The sequence below is a fragment of the Ambystoma mexicanum genome, chromosome 1p (assembly GCF_040938575.1).
Source record: "Ambystoma mexicanum isolate Mex_15411 chromosome 1p, UKY_AmexF1_1, whole genome shotgun sequence".
Lineage (NCBI taxonomy): Eukaryota > Metazoa > Chordata > Amphibia > Caudata > Ambystomatidae > Ambystoma > Ambystoma mexicanum.
This window is the reverse complement of record NC_090921.1, coordinates 697,545,699-697,572,683: the sequence shown is the minus strand read 5'-3', so window position 1 is coordinate 697,572,683 and position 26,985 is coordinate 697,545,699. Positions and strand designations below refer to the sequence as shown.

Genomic DNA, 26,985 nt, shown 5'->3' with positions numbered 1-26,985 from the left:
AGGAGTGCTTCAGAGGGGAGGGGAAGGATCCAGAGGCAAAGGAGTGGTTGCAAAAATCAGCAAGGGCCGGAACGAGGGTGTCAAATGTGGTCCTTGATGGTTTTACAGGAACAGGGATGAACCTGTTTTGAAGAGGCTTTCATAGATCGGACTTGTCTAGCAACCTCGTCAGGGGTGAAAAGAGGAAAGGACGAAAAGGATGGTGGGAGGGTGGCTAAAGGAGGGTCAGCAAGCACAGAGGGAGAGGGAAGAGGAGGGGTGTGGGTGGAGAGGGTGGACAGGATGTCCTGGGTTTTTTAAACAAAGTGAGAGGCAAGGGCATTGCAAAGAGCCTGGGAGGCAACAGGAGGGGTAGAGACTGCAGCAGGGTCGGCCAGCTCCTTGCAGATTTTAAAGAGTTCGGCCGAGTTGTTGGATTCCGCAGAGACACGAGCTTGAATGTGGACTCTCTTCTTGGTGAGGACAGAGAGTCGGTATTGCCTTTGTAGCAGGCGACAGGCCAGCTTGTCAGAGGATGAACAGGAATTTCATTTCCTCTCAGCTGCCCTAGACTTATGTTTAAGTGTAGCTAGGTCAGAATCATACCAGGAATTGACTTGGCTTTGGACTTCAAATGGATCCTCATGACAGGGGCAAGAGCATCAAGCGTATCAGAAATTGAAGAGTAGAGCAGAGACAGGGCTGTGTCAGGATGTGAGACAGCCAAAGGTGGAAGGGGGGGAGAGGGGTGGGGTTGGGGGGCAGTAAAAGCTTCAACTGACACACGCTTCATGGGCTGGATGTCTGAGAAGGTAGGTGGCAGTGTTGGGGTAGGCTTGGCTTGGGGGGGAAAGAGAGGGAGAGATGAGATGATAGGAGAGGAGGGAGTGATCGCAGGGATGGAGAGGGTGAGGTCAGAGGAGATCAAGACATCGAGTGCGTGCCCTGCAGTGTGAGTCAGGCCAGAGGGGAGGATGGACAGGGAGAGGGAGTCGCAGAGGTCACGGAAGAGTACAGGAGGAGGAGCAAGGAGAGTCTAAATGTATATTTAGGTCACCGAGGAGAAGGAGTTCAGTGGCCACAGAACATCCGTCCTATGGCTTCAAACCTTTCAGGCGGCCCACCTCGTTCCCCTGAATACTCAATCAATTTCCACTACTTACTTGTTACAAAAAGCATCTTCTGAGAACGTATAACTGACAGTATCTGCCTTCCTTTGTTCTGTCTCTTACTGGCCGTCCAGTGGCCCCATTAGACTTTTGAGAAACTGATTCCCCAAATAAGGTTGGCGTTCTACAGTTAAGACTTACACAAAGTTAGTTACCTACCAGTATTGCTCTTTCCAGTAAATGTTGGTTGATGAAATGATATGCTAACTTGAAGCTACTTTTGCTACTTACCAAATATTCATCTAACGGTCTACTGTTGAATTGAGTATTGCAACAGCAAATATCTACTTTAGATATCTGTGCAAACTATTTCTACTTACCTGAATTGCATATTGAGTTTAACATTGCCTTATTCTATATAATAAATAACCATATTTTTATATAACTATAGTGTGTAAGTGTTTCTTTGACTACAAGTGTGTTCAAAGGTCTTGGTACACACGTACAGCCCCTCTCCCTCCTAGACTGAGCGTGGCTGCTCGACCATAGCTACCAAACCTTTTGGGTAGGCCAGGCCAGACCTAAGAGATGGAGTCCTGAATGCCCAAGAGTGAGTTTTCTGAAAGCGTACTACAGGAGGACTTTCGCAAAACTCCCTAACAGTGCTCTAGCTCATGAGAAGCAGCAACTGATCCAAAAACTCAGGCACAGGAAAAGGAGGGTTTGAACCAAGTCTCTTCCCAAGAATTAGACAAGGTGAAAGACGCAAATTCGCATCTGCAGGACCAACTGAACAAATAAAAAAAGACCTGAAACTGGGAGTTCCATTAAAAGAATACTTTAAGAAAGAAATGATGCACTGGCAAGAGAAAAGTCAAGAAGGGGCTAGTGCAATTGCCAGCTCGAGAATGAATGTTTACACCAGGAATTGGAAAATAAGAAGTACTTCTCGACTTACAATAGCAAAACACAGGAAGCTCATCAGGCCAGCATATGTGATTTGAAAAAACAGTTAGCCCAGTGTAAACAGAAGATGATTATGGAAAGAAATGAATTAAGTAGTAAGGGATCCTAAAATGGCCCTACCATTACCCAACAGACAACCATCTTTGGACAGGGGGGATCCTTCCCTCTTGCCAAAGGCCTCACTCCACACACCTACAACTTCTTATATGCAGGCGGCTGAGAGGTGTCTAGCCCGTGTCCAAATACATTACATATCTGTTATAGATTACTTCTCGCCATCACCAGCAAGAAGGGGAAGGGTGCCCCGTTCAGCATGTCAAGAAGGGACAGCAGTGGAAATGAAGATACATCTGGGCATGGGGAAAAGTATCATGAAGGGTTGAAAGATCTGGAATTATAGAAAATTATCTCTCTACACGTCATGATATTTTTATCTCTTTATTAACAAAAGACATAATTTAGCCCACTTAGCTGACTTGGAAAGGCAAAAACTTCAGCCAAGGAAGGGTATCTTAAACGTCTCTTCTCCTCAGGGAGACTGGAATGATTCTGCTAAACCATGTAGGGGAACACCAACAGTTTATTTTCAGCCCTCAGAAGAAGCAACCCCATATTATCCGACTTCTAAACAGGGATCTCGGAAAGGGATCCTGAGAATTCCGAGTGGAAGGAACAAAGAAAGGAGCCTGTCTCCAGTGCATCCAGATGGCACTCCCGAAATCAGAACAGTAGAGAGGGTCCAGATGACAATAGGGAATGGGGTCCCAGCAGTAGTCCTGACTTAGCTACACAGAGTGGACTAAGATTCATAGACTCAAGAAGGGCAGATCCCAACAGGGTTTCATCAAAGACCCTATCAAACAAATTAAAGTCATCAAATGTTTTATGAACCCTTATCCTAAAAAGGCCAAATATTGAGTGTGGGAACATCATTCCTCATTTCGAATAAGCAGTGATTTCAACAACATGCAATATGTCAAATTGACATTTTCCTCAGAGTTTTCAAGCTTCTTTGCATGGCTGGAAAACTAAATTCACCATAAATGGTCTGCCTATAAGCCAGCCACTTAAAGAAAATGTTCAACCAAAGATACATATAATATGGTGTGTGGTGAGGACCAATCTCAGTTTTCCCAAGATTTGAAGACTGCATTTGCACAGACTTCTCGGCTGGTAAATACTAACCGTAGGTAATTTATTTTCCAAGCTCTCCCGAAATACATAATCTCACAAATATTGCAGGACTTCGATTTGTGTACTCTTGAATGGGTAATTTCACATACTACTTTATAAAGTCCAAAAACCAGTAGAAAGCGAAAAGAATCCCAAAGCTCCCAAATCAATTTCAACCCCTACCACCACGAAAAACGCAGAAGTGAAATGTGCCCTTCCTTTGGATCTGGAGTCAGGGGGTGCGAAGAGTGGTGCTCTTGATAACAAACAGAAAGACTGACAGAGGAGGCTCTATGTCCAGCCCAATGGGGCGACACTCAACCAGTGTTGCAAAATACGGACCCTTCTGACACTCGTACCTACGCTGCCTGGGATCTAGTACCATCGTGAGCTACAGATACACACCCTCCCCAACCCCCCTACCCCCCTGCCCAAACAGGGATAAGCCAACCCAAGGGGTCGTTCGCCTGCAAAATTCTAGATTTTGTCACAGGAATTAAATCTGACACCCCCCCTAATGAGAATTTCCAAAATGATTTCCCTCCACCTAGATTCCGGAACAATAGAACCCAGAATCAAGGGAAGTGGAGACACATAAATGAAGGATATAATAACTTTCAATCATACCCAAGTTACTTTGCTAGGAGAGATAGCTACCCTTGCAGGGAATACCAAAGGCATGATCAAAGGCCTCACTAGGGTTCTGAGGAAGGAGAAAATATCACTCAGCTTGAGCGACGGGTCAAGCAATTGACAGAACATTCGACAAATTTTGGGGGCTCAAGAGAACCTTCAGACTATCAGTGTTCCCCAAAGTGCCCCAGCAACTGGGCCAGGTGCCCCGGGGTGACTATGACAAGAGGCAGACAATCCCAGTGATAGTATCTTAGAGGAAGAAGAAAAAGGGATAGGGTTGAAAAGATATTCCAAGCCTTAGAGGATGCTTCCTTTCCGACGCATACAATGACCCCTGAATAAAATGAAGAAATGCCAGAAAATAGAAGCAACACTACCCACTGTGAACAAGCACCAAAAGAACAGAGAAGAAAACTGAAATTTCAAAAAAAGAAAAATGGAATAGTCTCTATTGAGACAGAGGAGTAGGCAGGAAACCCAGGAAAAAGTATTCTCTTTCAGAGATGGAGTTACATCTCCTAAAGTAAAGTGGGTACAAATACAAAACCCTGTATCAGAGAATGTAGAGATCAATAAGTACGAAGAAAACCTTACATACAAATGTGATAATGCAGATCTTCTAAACCGCGGAAGTCTAGAAACCGTAGAGGTACCCTCCCCCATAAGAGATTCAGAGGATTGTCCTCTTAAAAGAGAAGTCTTTTTGGGATACACCTACTCCCCATCTTATTTCCAAATGCGTGTTTATCCGGACAGGTTCCCAAGCCAACTCACATGAACTTGACTTCAAGGACGGAAATACAGAAAAAAACGATATCAAGAACATTCATGCTGAGCTGTCAACTCACACTGTACCTGTAGATCAGAGTCTAACAAAGGTATGTTCTATGCTCCTGTCCAGATACAAGGTCAGTGTGATTTATCAAATTTTGATGGAAAGTCCATTTCTGTCAATGCGATTGTGGATCTGGAAATCAAAGTTGGCCGACACCGTCTGAAACATCCAGTGATTGCCGTGGCTCCAGAGGGCACACCCTGTTTACTGAGTGTTAAAATGGATTTCTCAAATTTGGCCTGGTGGACAGATTTCAGGAGCCTCACTCTAGCTATAGTGAACATGGGAATACTGGGTGGTTAGCCAAACACAATCAAGGTGAGAGTGGTCAAGGCTAGGTCTCAGGAGGGAGATGGGTGTGGGGTCAGGAGTCAACAATGAGTCCATACAGTGAAATACAAGATTCTAAGAAAGCTAAGTATCAGAGTCTTGGCTGACTTGGCCTTCGTGATCTGACTAATATCCCGGTGGCTGTGTCAGACTGCTGACATGGCGTATACCACCCACTGCTTGATCCAGTGCTCCCCAAGGGTTTTGGGCCTAAAGAGCTTGCACACTGTGCAATGGGATTGGAGGTGGTCACATGGAAGGCTGTGGTTGCAAACTCAGTTTGTCGAACCACAGCAATTTTCTCTTGCACTTGGGATAGAACGTAAAGGGGGGGCCATCCATTGTGGAAGGCGGACACATCGGCAGCAGGACAAAGGTAGTAAGGGCAGGAAATGCATTCTTTAAAAAAGAAGGATCAGTCCCCCCACTCTCCCTATTGGTTAGGCCGAAGCCCAGTGTAGGTCGGAGCCTGTCAGAACAGAACATCGGAACTCGGGATCAGCCGTCAATGTTGTTCCGGGGAATGGATGAGTAACTCAAGCTACAGACACCGCAAAATAACTTGCCAGAATGGCAGTAAGAAATTATCTGAGGGACCTCGACGCGTGAGGGATAATGGGTACAGGGTACGTCACACTAGGGATAGTATTACAGTCACGCCCCGTCGACGTCCCATTTTGAACTTCGAAAACGTCATGTGCAATACTCTGCAGCTTGCACTAGATGTTGGTGTAAGCAGAGCATGCGATTCCAAGCAGATCCACACGCCTCAAAAATATATGTTTAATTGTTCATGCATTATCAATGATCATGAGATTATCTGTATTTGCGATTACCTTCATATGATGTGAATTAGGTAACAGTGTTATACTGATTACTGGATCACATGTGGTTCTAGTGCAGGGGGCAGTCGTGCTCATGTGATGTATAGCTTCATTAACGGCCCCCCATCACCTCTGCATTCACACGTTGCAAGTTAGATGTAAGCCTCTGTATTGTTTTCCAACTCTTAATTAGGGCTACTCTCTAGATTTATGGTGCTTTGTAGAACTGGTTCTTTGACACAGAGAACTCAGCAAGTGCAATTTACCCTACAGGGAGCAGTGTTGTGCTAACTGATCTAGCTCTGCAACCATGCTTCTTCATATCTTGCTGCTCAACTGCTGCAAGTTTATGACCTTAATTAAGTTGCATTTGGTTGTTCTGCGTAGGAACATAAATTGTTATAACTCTCTGAAATATGACTGTGGTAACTATGTAAACCTGGGGCGTCCTGGCCAATCAGCGTACAGTGTCTTGTGCTTAAACTCTGAGGCCCATTATCTTTTCTGGTTGCTCTTGTTGGACTTCACTATCGCAAACTAAAGACGAGGAAATTGTTCACCACCCTTTCATCGATCAATCATTGTGTGGCTTTCAACCTTTGACTTGTGCAAATTGTTGCAACTTAGAATGTGTGTGTTCCTTTCTGCAAGGGACTGTGACATTATGTACTGAGGGGTGATGGTGAGTGTTTGTGCTTCAAGAAAAGCTAACTAGATCTTGTGGCCTACATGTATTGTATTCATCTAATGTAAAATAACTGCAATCGTTTATTCAGCAATATAAATACTTCTATATTTCTCTACTGATGTTAGATGCTGCTGCGTTAGGTTAAGAGTACATATTTATGCTGGTCTAAAAGAGGTGTGTTATAGTGCAACTAAAGTGTAGTTACTGGGGCCTTGGTGGGCCTGAACAGGAAACCCTTTCATTACATGAGGCTGCTCACATCTTTACTGCATGCTTTCCATAGGGACTTTCATAGCTTGTATTTACGTGCACGTTTAGGACTCTGACTATATTCACCCATATTTTCATATTCAGCTTCACCACCCAATGGAGGATGCTTCTGAAATCCAACACCAGAGTTAGTTCTGGGTTTACAGCAGATGGTCAAAGAACAGATCAGTCTGGCCGATGACAGACGAACAGCGACAACAACAGATACAGGTATTCCTGTATTTCCAGAGTATCTTCTCTCAGTTGACTCCTACGATTGTGGGCATAAACTATCCATTCTATGACCATTCCAACTGACTCTGAAATGCCTCTGGTGTTTGTAAAACAACACTGGTTGCCTCTCGCGTCCATGGAATCACTCACTGGGATCACAAGAAATCTATAATCCTGTGGCGTAATTTGTCCTAGCCACAGTAACTTTAACAAATCAGTACTGGGGAGCCTAAAACCCAATGGACAATGGAGATGTTGTGCTTACCAGAGGGAGTTGAATTAATGTGTCTACAAGTCAATATGGCCTCTTCCCTTTATCGACCAATGACTGGTACAGATGCAAGGATCAAAAGTGTACTCCGCTCTTCACTTGGCAAACTGTTACTGGACAGTAGCTGTTAATGGTCTGTCTTGTGGATCCGTGTGGTGTCAGAGAGCTGAACTTGTTACATCTGTCGGCCGCCATGGACACTAACGATCATGCAGGCTGATCTCGGCAGCCATTTCCGGCTTGGTCCTCGCATGGTTCCGCTCTTTCCTGTCTGGTTGTTCACAATCTTCTTCTTCCCCTTTTTTTCAGCTCCCGCTCCCATTTCTTGCGGGGCCCCACAGTGTTCGTCTCTCATTCCTCTTTTCTTTAATATCTATATTGAGACTTTGGTTAAACGTATTCATTCTGTTTCAGATGTTATTCTTAGGCATTTTTCCTTGAATACATAAGTATATAATTTATTTGAATAAAATACCCCAATCAAGGAAGCAGTCATTAATAGTACCTATTTTTAAATCTGGACAGAGAAAGTGTTAAGAACTAATGCTTACTCTCTAGGTTAGATGTCTTCAGTTGTGCATTTACTACCATTTTTAAGAAACACTTTGGATGGGAGAGCTAAAGCGCACAACATCTTGCATGTCACACAAGTAGGATTCCGAGCTAGATGTTCCACTATACATAATATTGTAAGTCTGTGCTCACTTATAGATGGGTCTAAGCTGAAGAAAGGTCCCCGCACATACACCAGCTTTGTGGACTTTAGCAAATCCTTGGATTGTGTAATCGGAACCAAATTAAGGATAAAGTTAAACTGGGCCCTTAACAGAGGGCTCCTCAATATGATCTGCCAATTACATACAGGAACGTCTGCTCAGGTTTCTATTCTTAGCACCCCTGCTATTCAACCTCTATTTTGGCAGATCTTCCCGATCAAATTGCCAAAACTAAACTTTTGCACCTAAATTGGGTCCTATGCATATTGCACTCTTGTGATACGCAGATGACATAATTTTAATGGACCATACCAAAACTGGCATAACTCAAGCCATGTATACTTTGATAAATTATGCTGCTGCGGATGACTTACAAGTAAATCTAAAAAAGACCAGAGTAATAATCTTCGATGGCAACAGATGTCCAACACAAAAACATAAAAGTGGACAATCTACTGATAGAGCAGACAGCAGAATATATGTATTTGGGCAACATTATTACACTGAATGTGCATTCATGGTAGACATAGAATTAAAAGTACACAAGAAGCTTGGATCCATAATGCTATTTCTCCAATCCAGAAGTGGATTCAATAACGGTGGACTACTGTTTATTTACAGACAGAATTTGGTACCTATGGTTCTATATGGATAATAAACCTGGAGCAGATTGGATAAAAAACGGTGGGACCGACTTTAAGGAATAATATTGTGACTAATTTTAGGTGTTGCAAATGGAGACCGTGTTAGTATGAGGAGACTTTAGTGTGGTCTGACCTCCCAGAGTACTGTGATAGAAACAAGACGAGGATCTTTATGGCGCCACATTGCCAAACCACAGGATACTCCTATTCTTGGACTATTGAAAGAAGAAGCAAGTAATTCTGTTAACGAAAATCATGATTGGCTAAGAAAGTCATGTTGGGACTTTTTGGGACGGACTGAATGGAAGCCTGACCTCAAAGAAAATATCTATAAATTGATATCTCAGCTACGAAAGAAGGCACAGAGCTGGGACTACCACAGTAAAATGGAACGTGTGATCAGGCACTTCTCTCACCTATGGTTGTGCACACACATGCTCGGGAGAGATCAAGGATACTTAATGAAATATCCTTGCCCTTTGGTTAGATTTTGTTTGTTGGCTATGCTAAATCGGAGCTACCATACCCTGCTGTTGAGGGAGCCAGGCGACATCCCAAAAAAAGGGAGCACCTGCTGATTGTGTCACAACATTAACAAGATTGAGAGGCATGTTCCGACTATTTGCCCCGCGATAAGGGAAGAAATTCTAAATGAATTTGTCTATAATAATGAGACTATGAGCACCTTATCGTTTTGGGGCAGATGCCTATTGGGAAATGTCCCAGCATTTACAATTGCACTTTATAATTTCTGGTAGGTGGTTTTAAATGGGATGAAAAGTTGTAATGCATATGAAATGCACTTCACAAAAAAAGAATGTTAAATTTGAAAGGAACTGTTTTTAAAATTACAGATAATTTGAATAACAATTTGCTCTGTAGTAATGTATCAAATGTTTACGTTGATTTTACCTTTAGGAAGCAATTATATAAATGATGTATGGTAATATAAGAAATTAGCTGGGGTATCCAGCTTTGCCACTGTCCTGATCGAGTGGCGTCTCATGTGCCCTGGAGGATGTTGCTCTTGTCAGCAAGTCTTGCTTCAGCTTGCTCTGCCATTTCATTTGCCCTCGAGAAAATTGCTCTTGTCCTCTGGTCGGCAAGTCGTGCTGCTGTTTGTTGTTGCGTTTCAGAAGCTCTTGATATTGATTTTCTCTTTGCATCAGATGGAGCTTTTCCAAGTGATGTTTGTTTTTTGTGCGGCATGTTTCAGCCACAAAATGGCTTGCGCACATTTGAGAAAATGTCCAAGAAAGAATGATTTTGCTCTCTTCTTGTGAATGAAATTAAGTAAACTGTAACCTTGCCATTTCCCATATTTGGAGTGGCCCGATATAAAAATAAGATTTTTGCATCCAGAACATGGACTACAATCTTGCTTGCCCCAGACAAAAGAGGGATCTATGCAAATGTTGGTAGACATGGGTTCAACGGTGTGGATTTGCATAGCCGGACAAACGCATATATACATACATTCAGCTTTATATAGAGGGATTCTAAAGTGTACAAAGTATAATCCCTAGGTTGAGTTCATTTAACTGTGGTGTTTGTCAATGGTAATTTATATGCAAGTGATTAATTGTAGATAACTTGAAATGTGGTTATTGCGTTGTAATGTATTTGTATAATAGTAATCTTTTTTATTATTACAACTGTAAAATGGTATTGAAAGCCTCTGCTAAAACATGCCCAAAAAAAATAAATAGTAAACTATTTTTATTTCAAGTGTTTCTAACAATAAGAGTGGGGTGAACGTTGACCTATACAGGCCCAGTACTGGATGTCTAATCTTTCTGGTTGTCAGTTATCACTCTGGACCAGGTTCCTACAATGGTTTAACCCTTTTCCTTTCTAGGAACCTTTACCTCTAAGTACTTAGTGGTTATGTTAGTCTAGTCTCCTACATTGTGTTTCATGGAGTGAGGTAGAATCAAGATTGCATTACTTAAGGCTGTTGTCTATATTCTTGATTTGTTGGAAGCATGTTTGCTAGTACTTATTTGACCAACAACCTTCTAGATGGAGAAATTACACACCGTAATGATCGTTCTATGGATTCTTCTCCCGCAGATTCCTCATCTTGATAAATATCCATCATCCAGCTCTCTTGTTCAGAGGAGAATTGCCTCGCATTTCGGTGCTGGACTGCCCCAGGGCAGGACAAAGACTGATATGTTTGGGATATTTCTTCTCTGTGAAAGATAGTGAGCTAAAGACTCTGGGTAAGTCCCTCGTAACCAGGACTAATGTCTGGCAGAGGGACTCCCAGGACCCCCCTTGTTAAATCTGCATATTTAAGTAACTTTGGGTCTCACCCTAAGTTACTAGGGGAATCCAGACGTGGACCCCTTGCTCACTATTCTTAGAGAGGCACAGATCCACCCTACTGATGAGGTCCAACCAGACCGAAACACGTGTCTGGGGTTTCTGTTGGTACTCTTGTTCAGAGGAGAATTGCCTCGCATTTCGGTGCTGGACTGCCCCAGGGCAGGACAAAGACTGATATGTTTGGGATATTTCTTCTCTGTGAAAGATAGTGAGCTAAAGACTCTGGGTAAGTCCCTCGTAACCAGGACTAATGTCTGGCAGAGGGACTCCCAGGACCCCCCTTGTTAAATCTCTTGTTCGGAAAACCTGTCGACATGGGGCGTAGTGGACAGACTCTCCTCCCGATTGTCAGCTACCGAAGTGACGTCAGGCATTGTGTGTATATATAGCACGTCACTACGCCCAATGCTTCAGTTCCTCCCTCCCCCTTCACGTTTGAATGCTGCAGAAGGAAAAACCACAGGAGGCTAATCAGTCGGTAAAAACTTTAACAAGGATACATCCCAACAGAGTGATCTAAGCCCCCCCCTCTACCCCCATCCGACCCCCAAGTGGTCATCCAAGAGCCATCCCCAGATGCCTTCTCGTTTGGACAGAAGTGACAACCCACAGAACCTTTTGAGCGGGATGCGTGGGAGTGTCAATGAGTTATCTGAAACATGTTTAGAAGGCCCTTCAGGGACTGGGCCCTGACCGGAATAGAAAAAAAAAGGAACCTTGGTCTGGGGACCTCTTGAACACAGACAGGGCCGCCAAATACTCTTTGACTGTGGTAAACGGAAGGCCTTAAGAGACCAGTGACAGAATAAACTCCATCACTGTGATGGTGGGGCAAGTGATAGGGTCACTCAATCACTGGGACATGAACCAGTGGTGCTGCTTCAGAGATGTAGTGTGGGTATGGGTGGAATAAGACTCCAGCATAAAAGTAGCGTTTTTATCCCTTTCTCCCTCTCAGCTCCTATCTGCTTGGTTAGCCCTTCTCCACAGTCTTTGTTCATGGCGAGGAAAACACAGGCCATATATTGCAGCATTGATTTAAGGAGCCTGGAGAGGGTGTCACAAACCTAACTTATTTTGGTCTTTTCCAAAGCACCAGTCACAGCAAGCGGGTGGTTCAGAGACCAACATATGCCACCCACAGTCCTTCCAGGGCTAGAAGACAGACTTGGAGGTGCTGAGATGAATTTCTAGAATCTGGCCTGGTGGACAGATTTTAGGTAGGACCCCCTAGTTATAATGAACAGGTTAACTCAGAGGTTTGCCAAAACCCAATCAATGTAGCAATTGAGAGCAGTCAAGATTAGTCTCAAGATTGTGGGTGTGGTCAGGGGGTCCACAATGAATCCACACAATCCAATTTAGACAGGTTAATACAAAAATACAATATTTATTCCAGGCCCAAACACACACACATTCTTAGAAATGCCTTCAATAACATATTCAACTAAAATAAGGTAAGTAGTGATGCTGTACAACGGAACTCAGTCACAAAAAACCTACCCTAGCTTTTTAAGTCCAATCCCTAGGATGAGTGGGACCTTGTCCCCAAATGTCAAAGCTTCTTCTTAGAAAAAGGGTGTGATATAGGAAGAGTTCTTGTGTTGGTGAAATGTACCAGAAGATATTCAACAAAGTTTCTGGTTGGTAAAATGATATTCCCATCTTTAGATATAGTGGCTTTTACACACTATCAAAAAGCGATGAAATGGAATAACCAACATTTATTCTAAAGAGAATAGGGGGGAAACTTATGTGTGCGATTACTTACATACCACCCCACCCACCCACCAACCCCCCACCCTCTAGGCTCCAATTTTCCTAGATGATTAGACGGATTGACTGGGGGCTGCTGGAAGTCGGTTTTACCGCCGTTGGCTCCAGTAGAGGTGCCCAAGAACTGAGGGTGCAAGGATTATTCCATTCGGTTCCAGGAAAAGTGCCACAATTGGAGATGAAGGAATGCAGAATGCACCGACGCAGACTTCAAGACACTTTACCAGACGAGAAAGGGAGTTCCAGCAACGGCCACCTCACACAGGCAACGGCTGGCCTCCTTCCGGTCACGGTTTAAGAAGACCTTCCAGGGCAGAATCCCTTGTAGCTAGTAGGCTGAAATTCACGAGGTGGTGACTAGCGAAGTTCCGGCGATGAACACAGAATGGCGACGGCTCTAGGGAGGTAGCCCATTGGAGTGCTGGTCAGTCCACTGGGTGGTCCAGGGACTCTTCGGAAAGTCAAGGACAGCTGGATTCTCAAGAACGAGTTGAGACTGGTAGGTCCCACCAGTTCAAGGGTTGAAGCACTGCTCAGGGCCTTCACAGATCAGGTAGTCGAGCAGGGCTTCACCGGGCCAAATGCAGGAAGGTATGCTGGGCCGCTTCGGGAGTCGTCCAAGAACCTTCAGTCAGCTGCTCTTCTACACAGGATACTTGGCTCCAACGCGGATCTGAAGAAATGGCTTCATCTTCTTATCCAAGATTATTCCTGGAATCAAGTCCAAACCCACCAATAGTAAGGATCTGCACCAAACAGCCAGCAGTGGTCCAATCAGGGACCACAGAGGGTTTCACTCATACCACACACCAAGACCTTCAGGTACCACGGATGTGGAATGGGACCAAACAGCCCCACCCCCTTTGCGAGCAACACACACAAGCATCACTAGCCAGCAAATGCAGCAGCTTTCCAGGGCAAATGGATGACCTTATATGGGATTTCCAGGCCTGCCAAAGAAAGAAGAAAGCCAAACAGCACTATGGCCAAAGAATAATCGAAAATCTTGTGGGGTGGACATTTTAGGGCACTAGCCACGCTCAGTAGCCAAACACGATAAATGTGAATGCGCACACTAGAAATCACAAACATTGTAAAAATATATTTGCTGCCACAAGCTTGTTTTTAGGCACATATGAAAGAAACCAAAACTCCCGAGTGTAAAAGACTAGGACGATACAAAAGTATCCCCACTCCACTGCATGGTAAAATGCTGTGTGCATTGTTAAAAAGTAGTCACTAAAAAGTAAAAGGGTGAAAGACATAAAGGTAACAGTTTCCCACTACTGATAGTCTGAACGACTGATCAGTTTCTCCATAACAAAATTAGCAAAATGCCAGGGTTGTGAAGTTGAAGGCTTCACTTCCCTATAAAAAGTCAGGACAGGTTCAAAAGCAAAACGTTTGGGGGTCCATAGGAACATGGAGGGAAATTGCTAAAAGAGAAATCCTTCCCAACAGGATTTAAGGCCTGAAGGTGGTCAAAAATAAGAAACGGTATAGTAGTGTCGGTCCCAAATACCATGTCTCCTCCTGTGGAAAAAAGGAACCGTGTGAAGAAGATTAACATAGATCTGTACAAGTAAAAATAACTTACCCTCCAAAGCAAGAGGTTTCTCTGATGCTGTGAGTCAGCACAAAGCGGTGTGAGGCCAGTCAATGGCTAGGAGAAATATTTCGGGACCAGACTGTGCTTGGGTGACATTTCAAAGATGAGTATATTGGTAGAAGGAACAAACGCAAATGAACGTACTGGCAATGTTGAAAAAATTAGCATATGGTGGCAAAAATTCATGACTCAATACACTTGTATGAATGAGGCGAATGTCAGGGACATCAATGATTTGATAAATTGAGAATTTGTTAGGCACCTATACAAGAAAATTGTGTTTCCAGGTGCCACAAGACAAAGTGGGGAGAGAACAAGGTAGTAAATAATGGCAAAAGAAAATAGTAAATATACATTTGTGGTCCTACTAGGTCTTGTGACATTCAGACGTGCAAGTGCAGTGAAGAGAAGTGCAGGGGATCGGAGAGGGAGGGGGTGAGGGAGCAAGGTATGGGCAAGTGCTGGTGAGAGCCCTGGAGGGAAGCACTGAGGGGTTCCAGGGGAGGAGGCTGCTGGCTAAGTGCTAGGGTGGAGAAATCCCAAGAGTGGGATGCACAGCTGCCAGCTAGGGGGCCCACAAGGGCAGTGCTGGGTGGAGGAGGTTTGTGTCAATACGGGCAGGGGCCTGGTAACCTGTGAGATGCATGAAGGTCCAGGCCGCGAGTCTCAGCAGCAGTGCCTTGATTAGCAGGGAAAGAGATAGAAAGGATTTTCAGGGTTTTTATACGTTTTGGGAACTCAAGGGGGTATGGCTCAAGTCTCAGAGGGGCAGGGAGGCTGTTCAAGAGGCACCAGCCGAAGAGAGAAACCCGCTACCCACTCTCTACTTGGAGAAGCGTTTGGCAAGCAGAGGGTTGGAGTTATAGGAGCAGAGGGCTCTAGCAGGGAAGTATTCATTAAGAGAAGGTTGGAGATAGCGTGGTCCCAGTCCCCAGAAAGTCTTGTGGATGATGCAGAGTGTCTTGAATTTGATCCTTGCGGCCACCGGGAGCCAGTGGATTGATCTTAGGACTGGAGAGCTACAGTCCCTAGGCTTGACGCCAAGAATAAATCTTGCAGCTCTATTCTGGATTAGCTGAAGGGGGCATACAGAGGAAAGGGGGAGACTGAGGAAGAGGCTGTTGCAGTAGTCCAGCCTAGAGAGCATCAGAGCTCTGGCAACGTTGAGCTTCTGGGGAGAGGTGAGGAAAGGGAGAATGCCTCTAAGGAGGTGAAGCTGGAAGTGGGTCTTCTTGTCAAGGTCCAAAATGTGAAGGGTGAAGGGTGAAGGAAATAGCAGTCGAAAATGACCCAGAGAGTATCCCATGCACGTTTTCTTATGATTAAGCAGTGATACTTCACTTGGATTGCAATCATCTCACCAAGAAAATGCTGGCGCTCTGGGCCTCAGCACTCAGGTTGGAGTTGATGCTGCAAAGCAGTTGCATCTGTGTCAGGAGCTGGACATGCTGAAAAAAAAGATTAAACAGTTACTGACTCGAAATCCTAGTTCTCCAAGATGGATATCGACATTCAAAAATATGAAATACTTCCACTTTTGGACAAGATTACAGAACAAACTAAAAAGTGTTTCCCATATATGGTTTCCGCTTTAAAATTAGTTATATTTTTGACAATTTCGTAAGAAACCACCCAGATCTGAAAACAAATGCTAAATTAAATATTTAAATACAAAAAGAACCTTGAAAATATGTTTATGGCCTCCATGTTGGTAAAACTCTGCAATTCCCCTGTGAACCAGTCTATCTAGTGCTGAAGATAATATTTTGGAGTGAGAGTTAGAAGTAATATGATAAGGGAGTAAAAAAGTAAGTCCAATTTGGAACAAGAGTATTTTGTAAGCGAGTATAAATAAGATGAAACTGTAAAATCGAGATGTTTAGTGATAAATATTTCTTTACACCAAGTTATTCATGCACATTAAAAAAGGTACATACACGCCTGAACACAAGTGTTTCTAGGCGCGACATGACAAGGAGGGGGAATCAAGGGAGGACAAAATAACTATCTTACTAGGCCTGGTCTCATTCAGATCGCGCCAGGGCGGGGAAGAGGGAAGGGAAGAAGTGCCAGGTGGGAGCGGAAGGGTGGAGTGCAGTTAACTCACAAGTGCAGCCAGCGGGTGACTCATAAGTGCATAGAGAAGGAACTGTAGGTTTGCAGATACATACCCTAATGTGCTGGGGAGTGTGGAGGCAGTGCGAGGGCAACTGGACATGCAGGAGCATGGGGCCTGAGTTCAGAGGGTGACCGGGGCCCGAGTTCAGAGGATGACCGGTGCACGGACCAGTCAGGTGCATCAGCAGGGGAGAGGAAGAAGAGAAAGCAGAAGCGAAAAGGAAGGTCTCGAGTTGCTTCCGGAACCAGAGGTGGTTCTGCTCAAGTTTGAGAGAGGCAGGGAGGCTGTTCCAGAGGGAGGCACCCGCCGAGGAGAAAGATCTGCCCCCAACACACTGCTTGGAGAAGCGTCTGACCCTCAGGGAGTTGGAGGTGAATGAGTGCAGAGCTCGAGAAGGAAGATTTTTTGGAAGAGAAAGTTGGAGGCAGAGCAGTCCCAGGCCCCAGAAAGCCTTGTCGACAATGCAGAGGGTCTTGAAGTTGATTCTTGCAGCCGCGGGGAGCCAGTGAAGAGATTTCAGAGCTGTAGAGATACAATCTCTGGGCCTAGTATCCCCCTTCTCTGTGCTCCTGTGACTTTTAAGTCACATAGACAACCTTCTAGCTATGGCTGGTGGCAGTGGACGTGTTCTACCAACTATTGTGCTATTCTTTACCACCAACTGTTTTCACAGTCTTGGTTGTGCACAATAGGGTCACCCATGGAAGACGACGAACAGAGTAGCCTGACGACCCTTTGCAACACTGAAGCGACCACTGCTGTTCTGACCCAGTTTCTATGCGACAGAGGCACTCCAAAGAGGACAATTTCTCCCCTTTGACTGGTGGGAGCAAACCAGTCCTGAGATGAACTACAATCTAAACCATCTCCCGAGGTGCTGTGCCTCTCCAGTGCGGCAAACCCCGAATACCAAGAGACCTCTGATCCAATTGCAGTGCATCATCTTTGAAAGACCAAATACTTTCAAGTCTTTGCTGAGCTCCCGGTGAACCGCCAGAGAGACAGGCTGAATCATTAAAGTCCCCTCACCAGAGTGCTGAACGCCAGGAATTTCAAAGAAGATTGACCGGGTGAATCGTGTCCTTTGTTGGTGCTGCAGAAATGGCACCAAAACCGCACACTGACCAGAGAAACTGAAGAAGTCCATGCCAGAGGTCCTCTCGCGAGACTACTGCCGAGACATCCCATTCATTGTCCTGCCTTTTATCACCAGAACAAGGAATCCGGAGACCAGGTTGATCGCTGAAGCATAGAGGAGAATCCAGACACAAACATTTCTTCTAACCCAAGGTACTGTGGGGTGAAAAGGTCTTGCTTACCGGTTACCAGTCATTTGCTCGAAAACCAAATGGTCGAATGACCATTTGATTGAAGTAAAATGGTCAGAAAAAAAAGGTCGAATTTGTTTTACATTTTTTTTTTATTTTATGGGGAGGGGGGGTTACCCCCTAAACCCCCTTTTTCTTTACTAAAAAATATTTTTTAAGCAACCAAAACTAAAATATATATATATAAATAAATAAATAAATTCAACCCTTTTTTTTTTACCATTTTGATTCGATCAAATGGTCATTCGACCATTTATTTTCGACCAAATGACCGGACACCTTGCTTACCCTAATCCAAGAGGTCGCTCCAGAGCACTGGAGTGCACAAAGAGGTGTCCAGAGTGGCCACTCTTACCCCTGACCCAAGCTGCCGCCTTGAGTCCCTTTTGAGAGTTCTTTAACAGGGTCTATGACGCTGTGTTATTCTTCAAGCATCTTTTGATTAGAGACGAGGTATCCTCAGGAACATTTGCCGTTTCCCTGCTTCGTAAGACTTAAAGCTCTTTCTGAACTGACTTTTGCTGCTAGCAAGGAATTGGACCTTAAAAGCATTTGTTTTCTCCGAAACATCTCTAAAACCTTAAGCTCTGCTACTGTTTGACTAACCAACTGTTGTTCTTCGCCAAAGACATTATCTTATGTGGGTTTGCTAAGTAAATACAATTACTGTATATGGTAGTCTGTACATGAGTGCACGGTATTACCGATAACGTTGTGGAATTGTCATTAGTGTCAAACTCACAATTGTAACTGCAAGCAACTACAAACTAAGCAGTGGCCTTTGAAAAGTATCTACAAGTAATCTTATGTGTTCTGGCTTAATGAACTAAGTATTTTAAAACATCTTGTGTACGTAATAAAATCTATTTTATATACATGTATTGGTGTGTTAACTTGATCTGCTTTACTAACTGGGTTCAGTGTACTTACCTACCGCTCACATCTTCCTCTTATGATAAGCCTGACTGCTCTGCCACTCTACCAAGGTTCCATGAGTAGTACAGACTGGTACTAAGAGTTGGGGACCTGTATACCATTGGGATAGTTTTATGAAGTCTTACCTCAAGTGGACTTTAGGAAAACTTCCCCAACAACTATTGTCTTTAGAAGTCCATCCCTAGCCTATTACAAGTCTCTGGGAATCCTAAAGAGGGTCCTGAGATATGAGGTGATTGGTTTGACAAGGCCTACTTGACTAGTAATGTATTTAAGATAGAGCAGAGCAAAAACAACAAGCGAAATCGGTACTTAAGATTTAAATTAATTTGTAGGGAGAAGCACCTACCACCCTGCGGTCCAAAAGGATGACCCACAGAGGTACTGACACAGACACCACAACTTTCACGGAGCCCCAGAGAACACTAAGGTAAGCAGGACTCGGCGCCCAATGCAAACCCAATGGGAAGAGGGAGTCGTTTAAGGTATACAAGTGATCTCAAACCCCTAAACTCCAAGAAAGTTGGAAACGGTGACAGCAAATTACTTGGCAAGATATGCCTCACTATCGTGGTCATTGGGCATGGTTGTCGGGATGTGCGCTTAAGAATGATGACTACCAGTTATCTCCATGTACCTCTGTAGCGATTGGGCTGTGTAAAGGGTAAGACACCTAGATTGTCCCAACACGAAAGAGAGCCTAATGGATGACTGGATGGATTCACATCTTGCATGGACCCCAAGCAGGGTCAGAAAGCACTTGGCAACTAAGTGGCAGAGTTTCGGGGTTCTAGCAGGCGTCTCTCCTGGTGGAGGGCAGCTTAGCCGATTGCCTGCCCCTCAGCAGAGTCTAGAGGCTGTCCTACCAGACAGAAGTGCTTGCCACAAGGAACAGCTGGATGTGGGCCTTGCAGAGAAACTGCAAAGATGTACGCTAAGGCGATCAAAAACTGGCGATCGACCGTGAGTCGGACAGATGGCTGGTTGCACCCACCAGTCAAAAGGATGATGGCACCTCCCGGAGGTCTTTGATGTCGAGTAGGTGGTCATGGTTTTTGATGTAGTGGTATTGGCTGAGTCTGTGCTGCTTTCTGCAGCAGCCTGCCAGCATCCGTCAGCCGCTCTGCTCCAGTGGTAGACTTGGTTTCTGGATCCATCTCATCTCCTTATATTCAGAATTTGGGCTGGGATTAACCACAACCCTCGAATAAGGGCACTTGGAACATGCAAACTTAGAGGTGGCTGTCCAATAGTGAATAGTCAGCGTGCTAGAATCTGCCCAGGAACATCCATTTAAAGCTCCTGGAGGAATGTGGATTTGGGGCAGATAGGACCCCATCCCCACTTCCTGGTAGCTCACATACATGGGTGAGCCTTTGAGTGATTTCTGCAAGAAGTATGCCTAGGTGCACGAAAGGAGCTCAGTCCCACCTGGCAAGCTAGAAGACGCTTTCTTGCCATCCAAGACCATCTGTCCTTTCGTTGTTTTTTAAAAACTTTGTTTTAATTTCCTGCTCCTTTTTCACATAATTGTTGTATGTTCTGTCGGTTTAGCACCAAGAGGCCTCTGGTGTACATGCACTCAAATATAAAAATCAAATCGAGCAGCCAACAAAGATCAGGCCACCTTTAACAGGGCTTAAAACACATTATCTGGGGCAAAAATGCAGCGTGTGATAATGCACCCGCAAAAAGTGTAAGAAATGTAACGACTGCCACCAGCCTAATCAGAGGATGCCTGGAAAAAGCAAAAATGCTACTTGGGACAAAGGAAAAGGGACACAAAGCTTCCCCACAGCACTCCATCTAAGATGGCCTGTGCTGTAGGGGTAAAAACATGTCATAAAAAAAGCGGGCACTCGTAGACAAAATTGGATAATCAGTGCACAAAAAATGACAGTAAAAAAAAAAAGCCTACAGGGGCCCCTGACAGCACACCACTTAAGGTGGGGAGGGCTGCAATAGGAAGATGGCATAAACCAAAACAAGGGGAGAGGTCTCCCATCAACTGAATCTTGAAAACATGGCCCAGTGTCCCCCTCAAAAGTGAATGCAGGAGGTGAGTGAGAAAGTCACATTCCCCTTCAAAGTCAATTAACAAAATTCCAGTGAGCCCACCAGTAGTACTGGGAAGCTTGTGGCAGAGGGTAAGATGTGCACACAAAAAAAGGACAGCGGGATCTAATCATCCCTGGATGGGTCTCCGGCTCCAGTTGGCTGCACTTTCCAGACAGCATTACTATGTTGGGATACTGGCCTAAGACCTGAATGCTTATGGTCCACCTGAAAAGTTTTGGATTTTCCCCCTTCATATTCAGCCGCTTGAGGAATTGGAGGTCAGTCTGAACATTGAAAGTAGATCCTAACAGGTAGGGTCTAAAGTTCTTCAGAGACCACACAATGGAAATCATTATATTTCCACTTTAGCCCACCTCAATTCCCTGTCTTTCAACTGACGAGGGTTTCTGGTAAACTGGGACTCTCAAGACTGGAGCCTGGCAAAGAGAATCTTTCAATTCCAGACAGGATTTCAGACATGAAGTTAGGAAAGATTGTCTTTTAGCACCTTCCCTCCATAAATTACTATGGGACCCTCATTGTGTTTTGCTCGTTTCCAACCCTGTCCTGAGATTGTGGATATCAGTACAGCCTGCTTTACTTCCCTTGTCTGTTTTGCTCAGTCTAATGGGGAAACTGAATAGTCGTAAAATACTGTCAGTACTGAGAGACTCGACCTCTATGAATTCTTGTATTTTTACAATTGCACAAATCACCTTAGAGTGAAGTGCAGTTAGGATACTTTATATCGATATAATTTGTTATATAATGGCTGTTGATTACTTTGACAACGTGCCTAAGACAAGCTGGTGGCAGATGTGCGATTTTACCGTTTGTGATATTTTACAAATGCATTTTTGCATGCACCACGAATGGCTACTATAGGTTGGTAGCACCTAGGATGGCCATGCCACGAGATGTTTCGCTTGTCCTTTAGCCATATTGTTCTTTGTCCTTCCAGCCTTCGCAGGTCAGAAAATGCCTTAAATAGAAATCCTTTTACTGGGGAAAGCTGCACAGGTAAAGGGGCTTTTTGTTTGTGAGCCAGAGGACGAGTTTGGGACTGTCTAGTCCCAATCAACATGCTCTGGTGCCTGAAAGTCTGTCACTGGGCAGATGTGGTGGCCCAGCAGTTGTCCAGGTTTGGACAACCCCTGGCTGTTTGAATGTTGAGGATCCTTACCATTGGTGGGCTTGCTCACAGCCTGAATAATGAATAAAAAGGAGGGCTCCTACAACTGTTATCATATCACTGTTGGAGTGAAGACTTCTACGAAGAAGAGCACCCCGCTGATGACCTGAAGACGACCTGTGCAGCTGATCAGCATCGATTCCAGTGTTGTCCCGGTGAAGTCCTGCTCTGCTGTCCTGATCACAGGAAGGCCTTTGTGGGTGCTTCTACCCCTAGACTGGTAAGAAGAACCCCTCTCAGCCCCTGCTTGAGGATCCGTGACTGCTAAGCCCTCAAAGTGTCCCTGGACCAACCAGTCGACTGGCCAACTCTGTTCCTCTGCGATCTCACTGCAGCCACTCGTTCGGAGTAGAGCCTTGGACTTTGCAAATCTTCAGCTTGTGCCACAAGTCACCAGCTCCTGCATTTTCAGCTGTCTCACTCCAAGAGAAGCTGTGCTGGACCAGTTTCTTTGTTTGCCGCTGTACAATCATCTGTTGCTGCCTGACCGTGGTCACTCCCATTGCAACAATCTTCTTTCAATCCTGTGAGGTGCTCTGAGGGGGTCTGCACCGCCCAAGTCCTAATCTTTCATCATTTTGGTTCTTCAACTGGAAGCTGACTGGAACAGATTCCTGTGCAACATGTCCGACCAAAACAAAATCCTGAAACCAAAGTGAGCTCTGCACTCGCGACTCATAGGCCTTCCTCGACTGGGTCAAGCTCAGAAAATTGTGTCCAAATGGAAACCTGAACACCTGCACTGGTCTCTGAAAGAGTTGGGGGAGGGGGCGGGGGTTAAGTTAACATACCTATTTCTGTCCCATCCCCCCCAACCCCTGTTCCCCACAGAGTATCATTGGGCATAAAGTCCTGACCCTAACTCACTCTGACCTGACCTTTGGTGGTGGTGGTACCTGGGTTAAGGATCCTTCCCTAGGCCTACCCTAGTGTACTGGATTGAGCAAGTACTTACCTGAACATTACTAAAAGTTGTATCTAGCTTTGCTATAATCACCACCAAGCACACTGCTTAATGTTTAAATAGACTTAACTGAAGGAGCTATTTTCTGGAACTTTTGACTATTGCCACACAGCCCCACACCACACCATCTAAGGGTTGGAAATAGAAAGACTGATGGAAGCAGTTATTGTGTTGATTCTAAAGAGTTCTACCTTTTTTGCCTTGGATCTGACTGTTCACCTGTATTGCACTGGTAATTGAGTCTTATGGAATTCTATTCCCATAATGGGGAATGCATATTTTTTTTTTTATAAGGTTTTGAGTGACAATTCTTACCTGCGATTTGTATATGCGTAGCGTGTAACTGAAGGCCTAATAAATAACAGTATTTTTATATACATAGTCCAATTTGAATTATTAGTGTTGCTCTGCGTGGACCTATTCTAGCCCTAAACCACACTCACACTTTTTCTGTGACTAAGCCTTGACTGCTTAGCTACCTTACCCGAATGGGTTTTGGATAACTGTTAGGGAGAATTCTCTGTAAAGGCTAATTTCCCAAACCTAGTGAGTCCCCCAGCAGCTTTGCTGGATTTTTTGGGGTTTATTTTTTTCTCCTGCCAAGAGTGAGACTCTTTAACCCTCACTCTTGGACATGATTTGAGTGGGTTTCTTTGACTCTATGTGTTCTATGGGCTATGGGGTCTTTACTCCATAGGGCTTCATGTGTTTTTGTGATGCATGTGACACAGCACCCTGAGTGCAGTAACACCGGGGCGTCATAGTGACCCCCAAACATAGACTCCATACCCTGGGACTGACTACTGTCTCCCAGGGCATGTAAAGTCACCATTGACTTTACTAGTCGCAAATTCTGAACAGAACGAGTACAAACCATCATATTGTGGACGTACTGGTCGGGGCAATTCGATTGCCCTGGGGTCTGTTGTTCGAGGGGGCACCTCTCCGTCCCCCCTGATCGAGTTTTGGCTGGTGGCAGTGGAAACTACTTTTTATATTCGACCGCGAGTATATCCCTATGGGATTTTCCCATTGTTCGAGGCTACCACTTTTTAAAATAGCCTCGAACATACCGCTGGTTTATTAAATTAATATAAAATCGCTGGTTAGTATATTCTGCCGAAACTCTGTTCCAAAATGGCGTTTGTGTTCGCTTCTGTGACCCCAACCCAATTCGAGCCCTTTGTTCCACCTTTTTGGCGGGCTTCTCCACAGATGCCCTCCAAGTGGTGCCACTCTGTCTGGGGTAGTTAGAAGGGGTGGAGGGGGATTTAAGCACCCTGGACTGCGTTGCCTTGGCAACCCAAGTCACACTCTTCTCTCGTTGGCCCAGTGGAGAGCCGCCCGGCTCACCACTTAGCATGTTTGAGTGACAGCTAGGACTGATGAATGGGGGTTTGCTGCATAAAAGCAGGGTCTTGAGGACTGGTTCTTCAGAAGTTGCCACAGGACCTAAGATTCCGAAGAGGGAGAAGCTCAGCCGACCTGCAACGACGACACCACCGGTGGAGCCCTGCTGAACCGTCTCACCACTTCCCAATGACAGAGGAGAGTCTTCTTTCTTCGACTGGTGGGGATAACCAGTCTGCTTTCCTTTTTTCGCATCCTGGAGCATCTCGTGGCCGCCTTGCCTGTGCCAAGCACCCCGGCAACCGGGATACCACGTTTTACCACAACCACGAAACAACCACGTGGTACCTTTAACCGGAAAATTCCACGGCTGATTTCTTCCCTGGCAGTGCAACGACCTTCACCTTTCCTCCATGTCGAGAACTTCTCTTCCTCTGGACGACGCCGCGACTTGCACCCGCTGCCAGGAACAACTGGCCCCGCTGGAGGATCCTTTCCATATAAGGTACCGTGTTCCGCCTGGCTTCCCTTGCAACTGACTGTACAGGGTAGATTTAGCCCCCGGTTTTCGAACCTGGGTTAGCCTGGGACACCCTGGCTAAACATTTCTGAGCCTAACTAAACCCTTTCTGAACTCCCTGCAAGACTTTTTAAGCCTGTTGTCATTGTGTCATCTTGGGTGCATTTGTGCCCTGCTCTCTCCAAGAGTGGGCTCGGCCTATGGACTTTGGCTCACAAGTAACTTTTGACTTTCCTGCCTTGCTTAAGAGTTTCTAAGTATTAGTGTGGTGTATTTTCCTACATTTTGCCTTTTTCCCTCCCTTTTTCGTTAACTTATTGGAGTGCCATCTATAGTTAAGCGCTCAACTCTGTCTGGAAATAAGTGGTGTTAACTAAGACTTATCTGATAAGGAATAAGGGATGTATATAGATTAATAGTGTTTGAAGTGATTTACAATAATAGTGCTGGAGTGTTTCAACAAGTGTCTCTTTAAATAATTATATACCTTGATACCAAAGCTCTGGTCAGTGTTTGCTTGTGCTATTGTGTCTGAGTGCCTATTGTGTATACCTTACATACTGCCTAACTCTTCTTGAGGGAAGTCTGACTGCTCAGCCACAGCTACCAGGTAAATCTGGGTGGTACAGACTGCTACCAAGTGGGTTTACTGCCAACACCTGTAGTCCTAAATCTTTTGCAGTGGTCCCTAAGGGAACTGCACAGGTTTCTGCCGAACAATAACCTCTCAGTGTCTTCCCATGTTACGCAAGATTCAACCCGGACCTCCTGGCAATAGTAACCCAACCTTTGGTAGAAGTCTGTACTACACAGTTTGGTAGCGTGTTGAGCAGCCAGGCTCATCTCAAGAGGGGTCAATGTGAGCTGTAGGGGAGTTACACAGAGATTCACAATGACAAGTATTAAAATAAACTCTTACACACAAGGTTTCTTGATTAAACAATTATTAATTTAACAGTCAGTTAGAGTAAGCCTTCTTCAGAAGGGAGCAATATAAAACACCATGGCCCACAGACACTACCTATGGCCTCAGGTGACTTCAATAGTAAGGTTGCTGGGGACATTTATATATCACTGTTGCATTTAGAATATTCTTAGGAGTATGTCAAAGGAAAAGGTTATTATAGCAAACAAGAGATCATGCAAATATTCTGAAGACAGCAAGTACTTTTGAATTTATTTTTATACTTGTATGCATCTACTTTAGTAGATTTTACAAGGAGATTGTGGCCGACTAGTCTTCTTCAGTCAGTGAGGGCGATCCTGTTCTCTTCGACAGTTTGGGAGTATTACTTGCATTCTTCCAGGGCTGTTTGGAGGATCGCTGCTATTGTCCAGGAAGTTTGAGCCACTCAGTCAAGGCCACCAAGCCTCCTCTTCTGGAGTATTGTATTCTGCTGTTACAGGTCGTAGATATGCTCTCCTGATTTCAGTGGTTTTTGTGCAGTTTATTAGGAGATGGCGAGCAGTTTCGATTTTGTCGCTTTCTTTACAAAGTCTGCATGTGTTATTGTCGGATTGGCCTCTGATGTGGAGGATTTCTTTTGTGTGGAGGAGGTTTAGTCGAGCTCTTAAGAAGACTTGGCGAAGAGGTCTTTTTGGGAATCTGTTGAGGTATTGTGGAGGTTCGTTCAGTTTCATTTGCTGGACTGGCAGGTGCATCAAGAGTTTATTTTCCTTTGATTTTTCTGAAGTGCAGATCCAGTTTAGCTCTGCAAGTTTTCTTTTGATTTTGCAAGGGTTCCCGATTAGTTTCTCCTCGGAGCAGGCAATTTGGTTGTGCTGTTGGATGATTTGTGTTGCCCATTTTGTTAGCATGCTGCATCTATCCGCTTTCCTTTCTGTGTCAATCGGTTTGTATAGGGGAGTCCCTTCAGACAATCTTGTTTTTATGAAAAGGCAGCTGCTGTTAAGGTCCACTGTGGCGTTGGAGGGAGGTCGGGCCAAGTTCTCTCCTAATTATTGCCATTGAAGTGGATTGGGGCAGGTTAAGCACAGATCTCCAAAAGAAGCCCTCCAGTTTTTGCCAGAGAGGTGCCGGAATTGTGGGCATTGCTTTGCCTCCATATGTTAAGGCTGGGACGACTTTTGCCTTGTAGAAGTTTAAAGTTGGAATTAAGTAGAAGCATCCAAATTTCTTTCCTACCA

At 44.8% G+C, this 26,985-nt stretch overlaps 1 protein-coding gene across 5 annotated transcripts in view; it reads right to left on the bottom strand.

Annotated features, from left to right (window-relative positions):
* Window positions 1–26,985, bottom strand: part of GON4L (gon-4 like) — a 2,357,623-nt gene that overhangs the window by 1,267,728 nt on the left and 1,062,910 nt on the right. For all 5 annotated transcript variants that reach the window (XM_069649947.1, XM_069649953.1, XM_069649967.1 and 2 more), the window contains one exon: window positions 15,732–15,818. In XM_069649947.1, the coding sequence (XP_069506048.1) occupies window positions 15,732–15,818 (87 nt within the window). The remainder of the gene's footprint in view (window positions 1–15,731; window positions 15,819–26,985) is intronic.